The 17,265-nt window shown below is 38.8% G+C and overlaps 1 protein-coding gene across 3 annotated transcripts in view; it reads left to right on the top strand.

Annotated features, from left to right (window-relative positions):
- The window catches only part of dock8 (dedicator of cytokinesis 8), a 61,848-nt gene that overhangs the window by 5,407 nt on the left and 39,176 nt on the right, over positions 1-17,265 (top strand). The window contains exons 2-3 of one of the 3 annotated variants that reach the window (XM_046870620.1): positions 8,926-9,040; positions 16,124-16,299. In XM_046870620.1, the coding sequence (XP_046726576.1) occupies positions 8,926-9,040; positions 16,124-16,299 (291 nt within the window). Of the gene's footprint in view, positions 1-8,925; positions 9,041-11,169; positions 11,276-11,963; positions 12,115-16,123; positions 16,300-17,265 lie in introns of those variants that run through there. The other 2 variants (XM_046870622.1, XM_046870621.1) reach the window with 2 other exon arrangements.

The raw sequence follows: 17,265 nt of genomic DNA, 5'->3' as shown, positions 1-17,265 counted from the left end.
AATCCGCGGTGCGCTTTGGGAAGAAAAGAGCAGCCGTTGAGAGAGTGCCAGTGGGAAGACACGTACCGGGATACGCATGCGCGATAACAACGACCGCCGTGAACCAACATATACCAACAGTATATGTATTTTTATAGCATGCCTCATCAAACAAATCGCTGCAACGCTGTTGTGTAAAAAACCCTTCAAAAACATGTGCATGCACATTCTCATTTATTAACGCACATCATGTACATAAAGAAATTTCAAGCACGTTAATATATTGCCGCCATTTTGATTTTCGGTTATCTCGATCATCGGTTACCTCGATGCTTTTTGGCGACCCCCTAGGACATCGACATAACCGGGTTCCACTGTATTACTAATGTTAAGGTACTACCGTAATTTCCGGAATATTAAGCGCACCCAAATATAAGCCGCACCCACTGAATTTTCAAAGATTTTTATTTTGAACATAAATAAGCCGCACCTGTCTATAAGCCGAAATTACATTAATTACCTTGAAATTATTGAACTTTACACAGGCTTTAATAAAAGACAGTGTCTGTTACACGGTGTAACGGGTGAAATATGTTGTGGCTCCTTTAAGAGCATTTTTCCGGTATTACTGCATGTGTGCAAGGCCGAGCAACATGTCCTTAGTATTTTCTGATGCTCATTTTTTAAGTTTCTTTGACTAACCCGTAACGCTGTTGCCAAGAAAAATAAAAAAGCACGAGTTTTGGAAACCTGTCTGTGCTTATATGATTTCTGTTGCAACTGGAGTTAGTGAGCTCTCCCTTCACCCAGACTCAACGCGTTACAACGACTTGTATCTAAACAGTATCCCACCAAGAAAGTCTTTGTTCACTGTCTTCCTCCTTCCTTTCACAACTATTTTTCTTGAGAGTTTTTCTTTTGGCATCGGTGAAGTTTTTCTCCTGATGCCGTGCAGCTTAGAACACAGGTGAAGTGCGTTTTTTCATGCCCGGTTGTTTTCAGCATGATGAATGCATTTCCTGTTGACAGTCCGAATGAGCATTAGGGCAAACGTCAGAGGAACCTCATCCATATATATGATGTGCTGCGGCCCGATTCAGTGGGAGCGCGATTTAATATAAAGAGTTTCAATGGTAAACTTTAACCCGTTTGCAATTTCATTGGTCTAATGTTATGGGGCTCAGTTTTTTGGCTTGAAGTTTGTGAAACCGCTTCATTGTTAAGGCCGCAGGGTTCAAAGCGTGGGGGAAAAAGTATATAGTCCGGAAAATACGGTACTTTTAAATATTTACTTGAGTACAAAAGGATTTGCTTTTGAATGTACTTTAAGGACAGCGTTTCCTATTGTTACACAGTGAAAGAACCCTTATTTTAAACAAAGCCTAACCAGAACCACTGGCTTACACTTGGCTCGTGAAAGGTTCTCATTTAACAGTTTATGAACTCGCTTCAAAGTAGACAGGCACAGCATGTTTTTAAAGTAATGTTGGTGTTTTATCCATCAATATTAACCTCACACAAGAACTAGCACTTGCTCTGGTCCATGAGCTCATTTCTAAGTAAATGAAACAAAAGAAAATGTTCGTCCTAACCCCAACCCAATTTTACCTATCTGTAGCATTTCATGTGTTGGTTAATGGTCTTTGATAGAAATAGGTCATGCTGGCGAGACATGTTTAACTCCCTGATTACTGGTTAAGGGCTAAATTTGGCTTCAGAAAAGGGCTTCATATAAAAAATAAAAAAACAGGATTGTGGTTTGGTGTTTACAGCTTGTTTGAATACCGTCTGTTACAATTGTTAAGATTTGTTGTTTTATCCGCAATCACTTAATATGTAAATAAATATTCAACCTACAACCTGACCGTCTCTGCCTGGAAGCTGTATATGGGACCAAAATATGAATTAGGAAGAGAATTAGTCCTTAGGAAGGGGATTAGTTCTGCATTCCTGTTAGAGGAAGTAGCACTCGGTTGCCTATGCTTATTACTTCTTTAAAATGGTTTCTTTCGAATTACTGGATTAACAAATGACTGGCATGGCTTATTTTTTTTAATATATATTTCAGGAAGTTATTTTAGCATTTTCATATATTTTTAAAGCTTTACTTAAATAATGTTAAAGTTATATTTGTTGCATTAGATTCATGAGGTCCTTATTGTTCCATTGTATATGTAGTGTATAATGTTTAGTGTAACAGTGTAGGGCATGTGATTATAGGGTGTGTGAATAATTATACAAAACATTGACCTTTACACTGTACTTGCTCCTGGTGCTGACTGAAGTGAAATATTCACTGTAGACTGTCAGCCAGCACAAAGAGTAGCACAACTGCCTACCAGTATTTGCTTTAGTTCCCTCCTGTAAAACTTTGCCCTCTTTTAAAGAATTTTATAGAAATGTGTGTGATCATGAACAGGATTGCAATCTTAATAAAATGTAACTTGTCTGTCTGTCTGTTTATATAAATATACACACTATATTGCCAAAAGTATTCACCTGACCTTTCCTTCTGTATGTGTTTTTCCTCAAACTGTTACCACAAAGCTGGAGGCCCTCAATTGTACTGGACCTCTTTAGATTCGCTATAATACAATTTAGCATTCACTTAGACTTAGAAACCCAAACCTGTTCCAGCATGGCAATGCCCCTATGCATAAAGTATGCTCCTTGAAGATCTGGTTTACATGCTTTTGGAGAGGAAGATCTTGAGTGACCTACTATAGAGCTCTGATCTCATCCCTATTGAACACCTTTGGGATGAATTGGAACGCTGACTTCAACCCAGACCTCCTCACCTACATCAGTACCTGCCTTTCATAATACCCCTGTGACTGATGTACACAAATATCCATAAGCACACTCCAAAATTTTGTGGAACATCTTCCCAGAAGAGTGCAGGGAATTATAAGGGCAAATTGGGACTAAATGTGGAATCCAATGCTTAAACATCACATATCATACTTATGAACAGGTGATTGATTTTATATATATATATATATATATAAAATAAAATAATTAAAGACTAGTTTTTTGCACACCTGATCATAAGATTTTTATGTGCTTTTGGAACATTCACATTTAGTTACCATTTGCTGTTATAATGGCCTACACTCTTCTGGGAAGACGTTCCACTAAATTTTGGGGTGTACATGTGAAGATTTGTGTGCCCACGAGGGTGTTAGTAATGTCAGGTACTGATGTAGGTTGCGGAGCTCTGGGGTACACTCAGCATTCCAATTTATCCCGAAGGTGTTCTGTAGGGTTGAGCTCAAGTCTCTAAAGCAGGTCACAAGATCTTCCTCTCCAACTCATGTAAACCAGATCTTTCAAGAGCTGGGGCACTGGGGCATTGCCATGCTGGAACAGGATTTGAGCATTTGAAGGGAAAAGTTGATATATTTATGGACACCCTATACAATTGTGTGCCTTAAACTTTGTGGCAATTGTTTGGGAAAGAAGCAGATTTGACTTTTGTTCATAGAGGGTGTATATAAACAGATTAGATTAAATTAGATTAGATTCAATTTTGTTATTGTGCAGGGTACATGTACAGAGCCAATAAAATGCAGTTAGCATCTAACTAGAAGTGCATTAGTGGCCTATTTACAATAAATAGACTATAGATTGATATATCTATATTTTTATTAATCTTTGTGCTAAAAAAATCTACAGTTTTAGTTCGATTTAGATTTATTTCAGTTTCCCAAATAAAGTCACCATGGCGATATCGAATGGTGGTGTTTAGACTCCCCTGAGCTTGAAGACCCCACACATGTCAACAATAACAGAAAGAGTATTGTGCAGACGTTGATTAGAGGCTCTATAATTCTCAACACAACACCGTGCAAGCAAACTGCTGCGATTTATAGAAATGGGGAACCCTTTATCGGAGTGAGCCAATTTATCTGGTTCGCCTTTGCACAGTGCTACTCTCTGTTCAAGAGCAAAACAGGCAGCATTGTTAAGAACATTTGCACGGATGCTTTGGGAATATGAATTAGGTTTAGGTGTGAAAAAGGCCCGATTCACTCCGCTGTACTAGCAGTGAATCCAAATCGCAGTCAATGGGAAGGACAGGAAGTATTGAAACTGAGGTTTACTGATTTCTTTTAATGGATAATATTGTTTTGTGTATGTCGTTCAGGTTTTATGACAGTGTACACATGTTTTATTGAATTAAGCATGTCTGGTATGTAATTAAAAAGCGTGCACATGCACGTACACACACACATTTGAACACACAGTGTTGCCCATTAACATTCCCGTATTTTTGCCCAGCAATTTCATGCACGATTTCAGAATGAGCTTTTGAATTCAATTGTTTCTGTGAAGCATTCAATAAAAATTCCTATTTATAAACATTTTATAATTGATATATATTTATATATTTTGGTTTACAGTCTAGGTGTACTACTATTGTACACAGTCTGTGTTATTTTTTCACAGTCTTAAAACCCAAATGCACAGTGTTGCCACACATCACATTTAGCAGTGCCATACAACTTACAGATGCCCCAGGAACTGTCCAGTGCTCGCTTAATATCTGACCAATTCTTGTGGTATTCATGTAGTTGCTTTATATTATGGATGGGCTAAAGTAGGCCTTATCCTACTTCCTTATCTGCTCTCATAAGGAAGGGTTGTTTAGGGTGTCTAGAAGTTTTTGGCTTTTTAAAATGGGCAGATGTCAGTTTTCTTTCTCTCCTTATTACTTTTTAAATTTTGGCCATCTGCAAGGTACCTCCCATTAGCCAGATCTCGCCTATGATATCACAGCTATCGACAAGAGAGAACAGTACAAATTAAACACTCAGAGGAAAGATCTATATCTACCTTCTTTCCCATACACAAGCTGACAGAAGCTCATGATTTGTTAATGTTACTTTGATTGACAAGGGAGAGTATTGTGGTATGTACTTCAGAAAACCCACTTATTAAAGTAGAATGCAGTGTAGGCATGACTGGATTTTATTGGCCATGATTAAGTCAGCAGCAACTGTATGAGAATCAATAAAGTCTTAAAGAAGTGCTATAATTATTAATTCATTCAAGCTTCCTACCTGATTTGTCTCTGTAAATGTTACTGTTGATCAGGAGCAAGTCCTGGGAACTAGGTATGAGGAGAGAGGGTTAAAAGCCTGGGAAGGGATTTTACTGTATGTTTTACATATGCACCATGCCATGTACACCATTTACACACACCTAGGGTCACGTTAGAATAGCCAGTCTACCTACTTGGTGTGGTTTTGGGAGGTGGGAGGAAGTCATGGCACTTGGAGGAACCCCTTGTGAATTTAGGGACAATATGCTGTACATGCCAACAGTAAGGCTCAGGGACCCCCTAGTTGGACTTCTTTGCCACCATGATGTCCTGCTTTAATTAAAATGATTATGACTATCGCTACTACTGTTAATACTACTTGTACTACCACTATTATATTTCATTTATATATATATATATATATATATATATATATATATATATATATATATATATATATATATATATATATACACACATTAGGGTTGCAAGCCAGTGCATTCTTAGTGTCGGTACCAAGCCCGGATAAATAGGGTTGTGTTAGGAAGGGTATCCAGTGTAAAACGTGCCAAATCAAATATGCTGATCACGAAAGAGAAATTCATACCGGATCAGTCGAGGCCCGGGTTACCAACGACTGCCACAGGTATCTTTAGCCAACAGGGTACCAGTGGAAATTGGGCTACTGTTGGCCGAAGGAGAGGAGGAAGACTTCTACAGAGAAGCAGGAAAAGGAGAAGTGTAGGAGAGTGAAGGTTCGGGTTGGCACTTTAAATGTTGGTACTATGACTGGTAAAGGGTGAGAGTTAGTTGATTTGATGGAGAGGAGAAAGGTAGATATGTTGTGTGTTTAGGAGACCAAGTGGAAAGAAAGTAAGGCCAGGAACATTTGGAGGTGGATTTAAACTGTTCTTTCATGGTGTGGATGGAAAGAGAAATGGTGTAGGGGTGATTCTGAAGGAAAAGTACAGTAAGAGTGTAGTGGAGGTGAAGAGAGTTTCTGATAGATTGATAAATTTGAAGCTGGAAGTTGAAGGAGTGATGATAAATGTTATCAGTGCCTATGCTCCACAAGTGGGTTGTGAGATGGAGGAGAAGGAAAGATTCTGGAGTGAATTAGATGAAGTGGTAGATGGTGTACCTAGGAATAAAAGATTGGTGATTGGGGCAGACTTTAATGGGCATGTAGGTGATGAGAACAGAGGTGATGAGGAGGTGATGGGTAGGCATGTGTGGGAGAGCTTGTGGGTGTGGGGAAAAAGGACTGCCACAACAGGTCGGTTCAAAAGGCTTCACAGCCGTTTTTATTTATTTCTCTACGTTCACGTGTTTGGTTACTCGGTGCTCTCACAGCACACTTCTGGCACACGCATATCACCAAAACCTCCTCTCTCTCTCCTCCTTTTATGCGCCTCCCAATCACTGCAAAAGAGAGCACAGACCTCAGGTCTTATTAGCTGCAGGTGAGGCTATTCCCCGCTTACCTGCGCCCGGCCCCGCCCCCCATACACAAACCGACGCTCGACCACGCCCCCGCTGCCACATTATGGTTTTAAGGAGAGGAATGTGTGAGGGCAGATGGTGGTAGATTTTGCTAAAAGGATGGAAATGGCAGTGGTGAATACTTATTTTAAGCGAAAGGAGGATCATAGGGTGACGTATAAGAGTGGAGGAAGGTGCACACAGGTGGACTATGTTCTATGTAGGAGATGCAACCTGAAGGAGATTGAAGACTGTAAGGTGTTGGCAGGGGACAGTGTAGCTAGACCGCATCGGATGGTGGTCTGTAGGATGGTTTTGGAGGTGAAGAAGAAGAGGAGGAAAGGGAGGACTGAAAGAAGAATAAGATGGAGGTTTAGAGAAGAGGTCAGACAGGGGCTCGGTGGTGCTGAAGAGGTGCTGGATGATTGGACAACTATTGCAGAAGTGATAAGGGAGACAACTAGAAAGGTACTTGGTGTGACATCTGGAAATAGAAAGGAAGACAAAGAGACGTGGTGGTGGAGGGAGTATTTTGAGCAGCTGATGAACGAGGAAAATGAGAGAAAGAGAAGGTTGGATGGTGTAGAGATGGTGAAGCAGGAATTGGATAGGATTGGTAAGGAGGAAGTGAGACCAGCGATTAATAGGATGAAGAGTGAAAAGTCGGTTGGATCAGATGACATACCGGTAGAAGCATGGAGATGTTTAGGGGAGATGGCGGTGGCGTTTTTAACAAGATTGCTTAACAGGATTTTGGAAGGTGAGAGGATGCCTGAGGAATGGAGAAGGAGTGTGCTGGTACCGATCTTTAAGAAAAAGGGAGATGTGCAGACCTGCAGTAACTACAGGGGAATAAAGTTGATCAGTCACACCATTAAGTTATGGGAAAGAGTAGTGGAAGCCAGGCTGAGAGAAGAGGTGACCATCTGTGAGCAACAGTATGGTTTCATGCCGAGGAAGAGCACCATAATTGGTACATACTTGAACCCATAAGAAACAGCACTTATCGTTTACATCAAAGCAAAAATCCAATTAGACCGGAACACATATATTCAAAAGGGACACCTCATTCTACATCAGTTCAGTTGCCCTTGAATTATCTGAGTCTTTAGCAGTGGTGGACAGTAACGAAGTAAATGTAATTCGTTACTGTACTTAAGTAGCTTCATCGTGTATCTGTACTTTATTTAAGTATTTCCATTTATAAAGACTTTTACTTTAACTTCAATACATTTCAAAATCAAATATCTTTATAACTTTTTATTTAACTACATTTTGTGAAATTAGTCACATTAAGTGACTTTAATTTATGAGGATAAAAACGTAACTGGTCATTCACGCAATAAACCACCAATCGGGGTAGAGCGTGCGCTGTTTAGAACTTGTTTTGATTGGCGCTTGGTGGTATCTAATCAACACCATTATACAGTTCAGCATCGGTTCAAAAGCAAGCAGAACATTTAGAGAGGAATAAATGATGGAAGAAACTTCTGACTCAAACTTGACACAACACCTGTGGCTTTATTTGTTTGCTGATGCTAATTTTAATAGACACTGTATCAATCAGTGTTTGACTCATTAATATCATTCTATTTATAGAATGGTGTGCTAAGAGCAACAATTGAATCTTTTCACATAAACTGAGTTGATTAAACAAGAACAAAAATGATAATAGGAACATTATATCCATAATAAATCATAGTACTTTGGATATTTAAGTACATTTTAAGGCAAGTGCTTTGTAGTTTTACTCAAGTGAAAGCACTTTTACTGGAGTAATATTTTACCAAGTGTAACTCCATTTTAACTCAAATACATGGTTTGTGTATTTCGTCCATCACTGATTAGTAGTTTAATGAAGGTTATGAGGGAATCTGAAGAGTAAATGCCCCAATGCAATTTTTTCTTCACTATTGCAGAACAACAACTGAGTGTTATTTTATTCCCTGTTGAGTTTTATTGGTTTATTATAACTAAAATATACCCAGAACTAAAAAACGGTCTGAATGTAATTTCTTTTATCTGTAATCTGTAAGCCGGAGTCAGCAGTGGTTAACTCCAAGAGCTGACAAGAGGAAGAAAGCTTGACAGAATCCAGATTAAAAGGGAAACCATTCTTTTCTGGCTGCCACTGTTTGGTGGGATTATGTACTTTCTAGTTGTAAAGAGAAAAGTCGAAAATAGAACCAAGGAAACCAGTAAAACATGTATTAAAAAGATGTTCAGTGTGAGTGTATTATGAATTCAAAGGTTAGGATTAGTACATAGGAGTGTTTCTGATTACAGCACAAAGTTAGATTATTAGCTAGCGATGTAGCAGTGCATACGGCATCTCGAAACAGCTTTACTAAACTGTGTCACCTCTTTCTTCTCTTGCAACTCTCCCCTCTGTCTTCCTCCCTCCATCCTGTATGTCCCAGGCACTCATCTGCTGAAATCCGCAAGCACTTCGGTGGGCTCAACCATGGCCCTGCTCAGAGCGGCCTGCACCACCGCCACAGCTCCAGCGCCTCTGGATCTGTCTACTTTAACGTTGTGAGTGGTTTCTCTTTCATGTTTGCATCATTTTGCATTTTTGGGTGTTTGGATTTAGAGTTGCGATGTGTCTCAGAAAACTACGTGACTGAAACGTGACACAGTGAAGGAAGTGTGTGAAGGTAAGAGAAAGATGTGGATAAAAAAAAAAATGGGTGTGTGCATATATGTGTACATGAGTAAACATGAGTGCAGGTGTGTGTGTACAAAGGAAGAAGAAAGATGTGGTTAAAAAAAAAATTGTGTGAGTGTAAGCGTCTCAGTATGTCTGTGAAAGCTTGTGTGTGTACGCGTGTGTACATGTGTTACTGTGCGTGTGTGTTAATTTCTAACCTGCTTCTAAACCTTCTCTGCTGAAAATAGGTCAACTCTATCAGATTGCTCCATCCTCCCTTTTCCTACATCTTACACACACACACACACACACACACACACAGATATACACACATACACACACAAAAACTCGTTCATATGGTAAGATTTAGGATGCTGGATTTCTTTTTTTTTAATTCCATAATCCCTGTCTGTCACACAGGCCTGCAAAGCGATGTCAATGAGAGGTCATGTAACAGTACGGCAATGATGAAAGTATAGCGTTATTAAGGATTAACAGCACCAGCTTCTGTTCATTTTGTTAGAACATTATTATGTCCATGCTGCTAGTCTTGTTTTGGACGGTTGCCAGATGTTTACATAAATACACATTTTTGTAAATGACTAAAGTGTTTGAGTTTTTAAGGCTGATTTTTTACTTAATTGCCCTAGAGTAATTAACAACATTAAAAACACACAGCTTCCTATATATTACTTATATAATACTTATTTGATAAGAATTGTTTAATTGCATTAGCACATTTCCATATAAACATACACTATTTTCCTCTTCTTGAAACACAATTTAGCACTTTCCAAGTTTGCTTTTTAAAAATCAAGAGTTATAGTCTGATCTTAAGTTTGTAATTTGCCGGACCAGTTTAGATTTATTCATTGTTAGAGACTCCAAGCACTTTTGTACGTTGCTCTGGACAAGGGCGTTTGCTAAATGGCGCAAATGTAAATGTATCAGTGCGAAAGTATTGGGACACTAGACTGGTTCTGCCCCAGTGTCTTCTTAATAACTTTTTTTTGTCCCTCTGTAAGAAAACTTATTGCTATCCTTTTCAGGCTTCTTGGAAGCATTTTTACCACTTTAGGACGCATGATTTAGTCTTAAAATGCACAGAAAGCACAAGAGGCACTCTATGACACTGTTTGCGATCTAACATGAGACTCTGTATGCATCTGTTTTACTGCAAGACTGAAGCGTTTACAAGTTTCACGAGCAATCGAGAGAGTTTGTGTTGAGTTCTGGGCTTGCGACTAGTGCCGAGGTATTACTTTATTTTCAAGTGATCTATTTCCAAATGGAACAGAGGCACATGTATATTCTTTGTTTACTACATGGACGAAAGTATTGGTACACTTGACTTTTTGAGCCATATGTGGTTCTTTCCCAAACTGTTACCACAAAGTCGGAGGCACAGAATTGTATAGGATTTTTTTGGATGCAGTAGCATTATGCAATACTAGCATGTCAATGCCCTTGTGCACAAATTCAGCTCCTGGAAGATATGCTTAACATGGAAAAGAGTGGCAGATTTAGAGTGGTCTGCCATAGAGCTTTGACATAGAATTTTTTGAACACCTTTGGAATAAATTGGAACGCTGACTGCACCCCAGGCCTCCTCACCTCGCCTACATTAGTACCTGACTTTACTAATGTCCTTGTGGCTGAATGAGCACAAATCTCCACAAGCATGATCCAAAATGTAGTGGAACATCTTTCCAGAAGAGTGAAGGTAAATGTGATATGGAATGTTAAAAAAAAAAAGCCCATACTAATCGAATTGTCAAGTGTCCACAAACTTTATAGTGTTAATTATTAATGTGTGTGCTGATATTATACCTTGTGACAACAAGTCACAAGAAAAGGCAGTGTAGCCAGTAATGGTGAATGTGTCCATGGTCATAAACTCCTACCGACACCTACTGGCTACGTCTGCCACTGTGTAGATTATGTGCTTCTGCATTTAACCAGAACTGGTAAAAGGAAGTGGTGATGACGTCACATCCTCTTATCAGACATCTAGCGGTATGGTGTGTCGTATAGAGGAAGAGTTGTGAAGAAACAAGCACCCAGGCATTTTGTTTCCGGCATCGCCATTTTGTTCTTTTTGCTGGCAGTGGAGACACCAGGTGAGACTTTATATATTTGAATTTTCAGGGATGCACCTGCTATTTTAGCTGTTAAGTGTTATGACTTGGAATAGGTAGTAGCTCAACTCTAATCAGTCAGTGTGAACACTTTAATGCAAATTGTTAAAGAACAGGAAGTTGTAATGACAGGTTTGTTGTGTCTGATAGATTTGACGAGTTTTGGCCCAGAACTGCATGTTGTTGGGTTTAATGAAAATGCATATATGAGCTTTTTGCTTAGGCATTCCTTTCTTAAGAGAACTGCACAGGCTGTGCAGATGAGCTGTGCATGACTTTTGAGTCATGCTGATGATATATCAAGACTGATAATGTGACCAAACCTTGCTGGCTTTGTACACAGGGGCATTGTCATGCTAAAACAGGTTTGGGTTTCCTAGTGAAAGGGAAAATGTAATGCAACTGAACACAATAACATCCCATACAATTGTGTGTCTACATGGACAAAATTGACTTTTGTCTATGTAGTGTCTAAAAAGATATACACATGCCTCTGTTCAGTTTCGAAATAGACCATTAAAATCTACAGTAATACCTTGGCGCTCATTGCATTCTCGGAACTTGACACAGACTCTCGCGATGAAACCCGTGAACGCTTCAGTCTCACAGTAAATCAGATACATGAAGAGTCTCATGTTAGATCGTTAACAGCACCATAGAGTGCACTCCAAAGTGTTCTCTTCTGTTCTTTCTATGCATTTTAAGACTAAATCATGGGTCATGAAGTGGGTAATCAAGAAGTCTGGAAAAGAAAGCAGAACGTTTTTTACAGAGGGACAAAAGAAGATATTAAGATGAAAAGTGTGAACTTTTACAACAAGGTAAATGTTTATACACTGTATCTGATTACAAGCTAGCTTTGTGTGCCTGTCAAAAACATTGTACAATAATAATCATTGTACAATTTGCCAAGCAAAATTTGAAATTGTGGTGAACATTTATGCCTTTTTATTATTACTTATACAATACAGTACTGTGTTAAAAAAAAAAAAAAAAAAACGGTATTGATGAGTTGAGGTAGAACTGTATTACAGTATTCTAAGTGCATAATTCCAAAATTGACCGCAGTGTATTAATATGTATTTCTCAGCTGCATTTGTGATCCATAGAATCAGCCATCTGCAGGGTAAAGTAGTTCCAGACATGCTGATAAGCTTTATAAATATTATAATGCTGGATCATTCTTAAGAATTGTGGGATTGGTGTACTTATTTAGACAAGTAGCAAACTGGCAACAGAGTACAGACTGTTTCTTTTAAGGATTAGAGCAAATATTACAAAAAGAGCAAAGGAAAGGTCATATTACCAAATCTAACACATTTCAACATGGCCTACTGAAATGCTTCAGTATGCTGTTTGAGCCTAGAAAAGCCGCCAGAACAGCTTCATTGCACCTTGGCATAGATTCTCCACATATCTGGAATAGTACTGGCTAGATGAACATCAAAATATTTTCAGCAAGTTATTCACTTAGCTGGTATTTTGATGATGGTGGTAGAGAGAGCTGTCTAACCCAGCAGCCTTAAAGTCTCTCCCAGCTGTTCGAAAGCTGGTGGCTGAGAAGGCCATTGCATATCATTTACATAATTTCCATCCTCATTAAACGATTCAGTGATCCCTCGTGCACGGTGCCATCCAAGAAGATGGCACGCCTGTCACGCTAGAACTCTTTGATCATTGGATAAAGCTGATCGGTCTAAAAACCTTGTGTTCTCTTGCAGTAAATTTACATTTTTAGGTGGACAAGTGAGCAAACTATGACAGCAAGATCACATGAAAGTTTCATCTCATAAAAAAAGAAATTTTTTTTTTTTCTTTGGTCATGTGTGTAGTTTATTCTTGTTATCCAGAGGCTTTTGTATGGCCTCAGGCCAACAGTACACCTATTACACAGCTTCATTTATGCCATAAATCGTTTTAGGATCATTTGACTTAATAGATTACAGATTTATATCCTGTTGTTTAGATAAGCGATCTTCAAAAAAATCTAATGAGAGAATTCTAAAACAAATGAGTTCTCGCGTTCGGAACTCATTTGCTCCCTTTGCTCCCAAAGCTTTTTGAAACTCAGTTGATGCTTGGATGAATTAATACTCGAGGCGCTGACGCACTGCTAAGTTTGTTCATCAACATGCCTGAGCACCATCATGATAGAACATGCCCAGCTGTTATTGTTCTGTGTAATAGTTGGATATTACAGAAGGCAGTGCATATTTCCAACAGTGTGGTCGCAGCAGTTACTGTCAGCACAGAAAAATATTCACTGCGTCTTATTTCTTCAGCCTTGTTCTTTTTTTCCCCGTAAGGTTATTGAGTTTGCTGGTCAGCTGCATGTTTTATATACTTTTTTTTTCTTATTAAATACAAAAATACAGCTTTTCTTTGGTTTGAACATCAAATATTCAGGAGCCTGTTGACATGGCTTATCATTTACACTCTAGTGTCCTTCATAAAGAGGGAAGGACTGAGGCTTCAGGCTGCTGTACTTTCTCTATGCGCTGTTATTGCTTATAGGTAATGTTTTGTCTGGAGAAGCTTCCATAGCAGGCGGATAAGCAATAACACCGGGGCAAAATGCGAAATGCAGCATCGCACATATTGTTTTCTGTTTGAAACGCAAGCAGAGCGTGCCATGCCGTAAAGCAAAATCATTGAACATTGTTAAACTCTTCAAAAACCCATTGCTTTTAGAAGAATGAATCCTGTACTTGGCAGCAAAAATTGATTTAGATCCACTATTTTATTTAGCATGCTGCAGTGGTGCCACACTAAAATGCAATCACTCTGTAATATTAATGTAAGACTCACTGATGCGCATGGATGCATCGTGTGTATATATATATGGAACCCGGTTATCTCGACAACCCTATTAAGTCGATGTTTTTGAAGTGGAACCGCCAAATTCTCGCTTTTTCTAAGCATTTTTTATCGGTTATGTCGACTTTTTTTATGTCGCTGAACCCTAATATCTCGAGCACAAGGGGGGAAAAATTTGCCATTTAACGTCGGTTATCTCGGTGCAGCTGCAGAAGAACTCATGAAGTGGCTGAAAAATCAAGCCTTACAGCTGCTACAGGTGTTGTATTGTATACTGGTGAATCTCTGCTGTTAGTTAGTGCACATATGCCTTTTGTTGTTAAATGTTATGTGATGAACGGAAGGCGAAAGCCGCGCTTGGCTCTCTCTCTCTCTCTCTCTCTCTCTCTCTCTCTCTCTCTCTCTCTCTCTCTCTATATATATATATATATATATATATATATATATATATATATATATATATATATATATATATATATATATATATATAAACCCAAATATAAGCCGCACCCACTGAATTTTACAAATATTTGTATTTTGCCTACATTGAAACTAATGAACTTTACACAGGCTTTAACGAAAGACAGTGTCTGTAACACTGCGTGTATCTAAACAGTAGCCTACCAAGAAAGTCATTGCTCACTGTCTTCCTCCTTCTTTTCACAACAATTTCTCTTGGGAGTTTATCTTTTGGCATCGTCGTACATTTAAAAAACACCATCGGTGAAGCTTTTCTCCCGATGCCGTGCAGCTCAGAACACAGGTGAAGTGCGTTATTTCATGCCCGGTTGTTTTTCAGTGTGAGGAATGATTCGCATTTCCTGTAGACAGTCCGAGTGAGCGGCAGGTCAGACGTCAGAGGAACCTCATCCATATTTATGATGTGGTGCGGCCCGATTCAGTGGGAGCGCATCTGATTTAATATAAAGAGTTTCATTGGTACACCTGAACCCATTCGGCAATTTTATTGGTCTAATGTTATGGGTCTCAGTTTTTTGGCGGCAGGAAGCTTGTGAAACCGGGAAAAACCCAGGAAAAATACATACAGTATATTAGCCGCTTCGTTGTTTAAGCCGACGGTTCCAAGCGTGGGAAAAAAGTAGCGGCTTATAGTCTGGAAAATACGGTAAATAAATTTGATTTGCTGTCTGTCTGAACTAACTGAAATAAAAGCGAACTATCTGTGCCATGTTGAATTGCAGAGCATCATATTTTTTCCATTGTATTGCATTGAACCTCATTGTGTTTGGTAGTTTGCTATCAAATTTTTGGCTATGCATCGAGATGCGAATCACATCGGCCTCAGTTAAGGAGATCTCTACTCTGTAATCTAGTCTCAAGGCTAAAATGTACACGGAGGTGTGGTTCGAATTGGAAAAACCTGAAAGTGTTATTTTCCAAGAAATATTGTTGTCCATGCACGTAGTTTTTTACATGCTCATTGTTTCATTATTCCTTTGCTGGAATGATTGTTGAACCCTTAATTATCAAGGTTTACTACTTGCAGAATTACTGAAAAACCTAAAAATAATCTTGACTACATTCGTATGCCTGTCATAAAGAGTAAACACAATCTGTGCAGATCTATACAAAGAAGGGATCTATTTCCATCTATGTCTACAGTAGATATGCTTGAGAGATGAAATCTTGGTAGTTTTTTTTTCTGTATGCTCAGTATTTTGCAAGTGCTGACCATGCCTTTAGTTAATCGATTGTGGTTTGAAGAGCATTTGCAGAACAGGGGAAGGGAAGTTAGTCTCAAGTTCTCTGTGGCTTCTGCTTTGTGTTCGAAGGCTATAGCACTTTTTGCGGAATATTTAATGAAAAATGAAATCCCTGAGGAATCAGCAGTGGTGCTTAGGCAGTGTATTGATCCAGAGTTTGTGATGTTGACTTTTTTGAAAAGCGTAAATAAAGACAATTAGCTTTGGATGATTGTTTTTGTTCACAATGCATGCACTGCAGAAATGCATTAACTGCTATGTTGTGTGTTATGTGAATGGGTTCGTTCAGCCTCAGACGTATGACGCAGTGGAGCCGTTGGACGTGGAGGAATTTCTGATGACACAGCTGCGCAGTGGAGATGTCGAGCTCATGCAGGAGCTGGGCGAATTCCCTGATGATGACCTGGAGGTGGATTTATTGGACAGGGAATGTCGAACCGCCTACCACTCTGTCCCAGAGGACGGGTAAGTAATGAAATGTTTAATAAAAGTAATATAATGATTACAATGGTAAAGCAAATCAGGGGCTTCCATTTTTTAATTTTTTTAATTTTTAATTTTTTATTAGAAATAAACGCAAAATTTCAGTGTAGCTTGGAAAATAGATTTTGTGTGCTAATATTTTGAAATGTCCCTCAGAGACAGGTTCAATCAATAAAAACAAATTCAGGTGCCCCCCTATCGAAACTAAACAAGCTACTGTTGTCTCAGATCGCATACATGGATTTTAAAAGCCTCTCATATTGCCTTCAAGTCTACCCCAAGTTCTATTTTGTTATCTCTCTCCTCTAGACATTCTAGATTAGTCAATACTTTTAGTATTTTCGGTTTAAAATGCCGCTCATGATACCATGATGACAATGACAGCGGAAGGCATTAAAGGGAAACGCAGCTTGCCAGAGTGTTTTATCATTACTGTTAAACACATTAACTCTTAAAAAATGCTTAAAAATGTTTTGTCTTTAGCAAACCTAATATAAAAAATGCTATTTTTAATTCTTCAGATGTACACAAAGTGCTCAGGCAATGTGTTTATTGCTGTTGCTCCTCCACTTGCATGCAAGTCTTGAGTAAAGTATAAACCAGGCTTCTCTGCTTCACTTCAGTCTGTATTATTCTACACTACGGGTGATTTAATTTTGTCTACAGCAAGCCCTGTCGTGTTATATTTCTTGTGTATCATTCGAGACGGGATGTGACAGCGGAAAGAGACACACCCTTTTCAAACACACCCCCAGACGTTTTTTTGTGAAAAGGTGAAAAGTAAGTTAAACCTTGCCACCAGACTGGCCATTTGGTTTTTACATTACAGTAGTACTAGATTATAAATCTGGAATAAAAAAAAATTTGAGAAAAGAGAAAAAGTTCTCTGTAGTGCTGCAGTTATTAATTATTTTAATAATCGGATATTCTACACATTATTCCATCGAT

This window comes from Silurus meridionalis, chromosome 17 (assembly GCF_014805685.1).
Source record: "Silurus meridionalis isolate SWU-2019-XX chromosome 17, ASM1480568v1, whole genome shotgun sequence".
NCBI classification, from domain to species: domain Eukaryota; kingdom Metazoa; phylum Chordata; class Actinopteri; order Siluriformes; family Siluridae; genus Silurus; species Silurus meridionalis.
The sequence above is the reverse complement of the archived record's forward strand: the minus strand, read 5'-3'. Positions and strand labels throughout refer to the sequence as shown.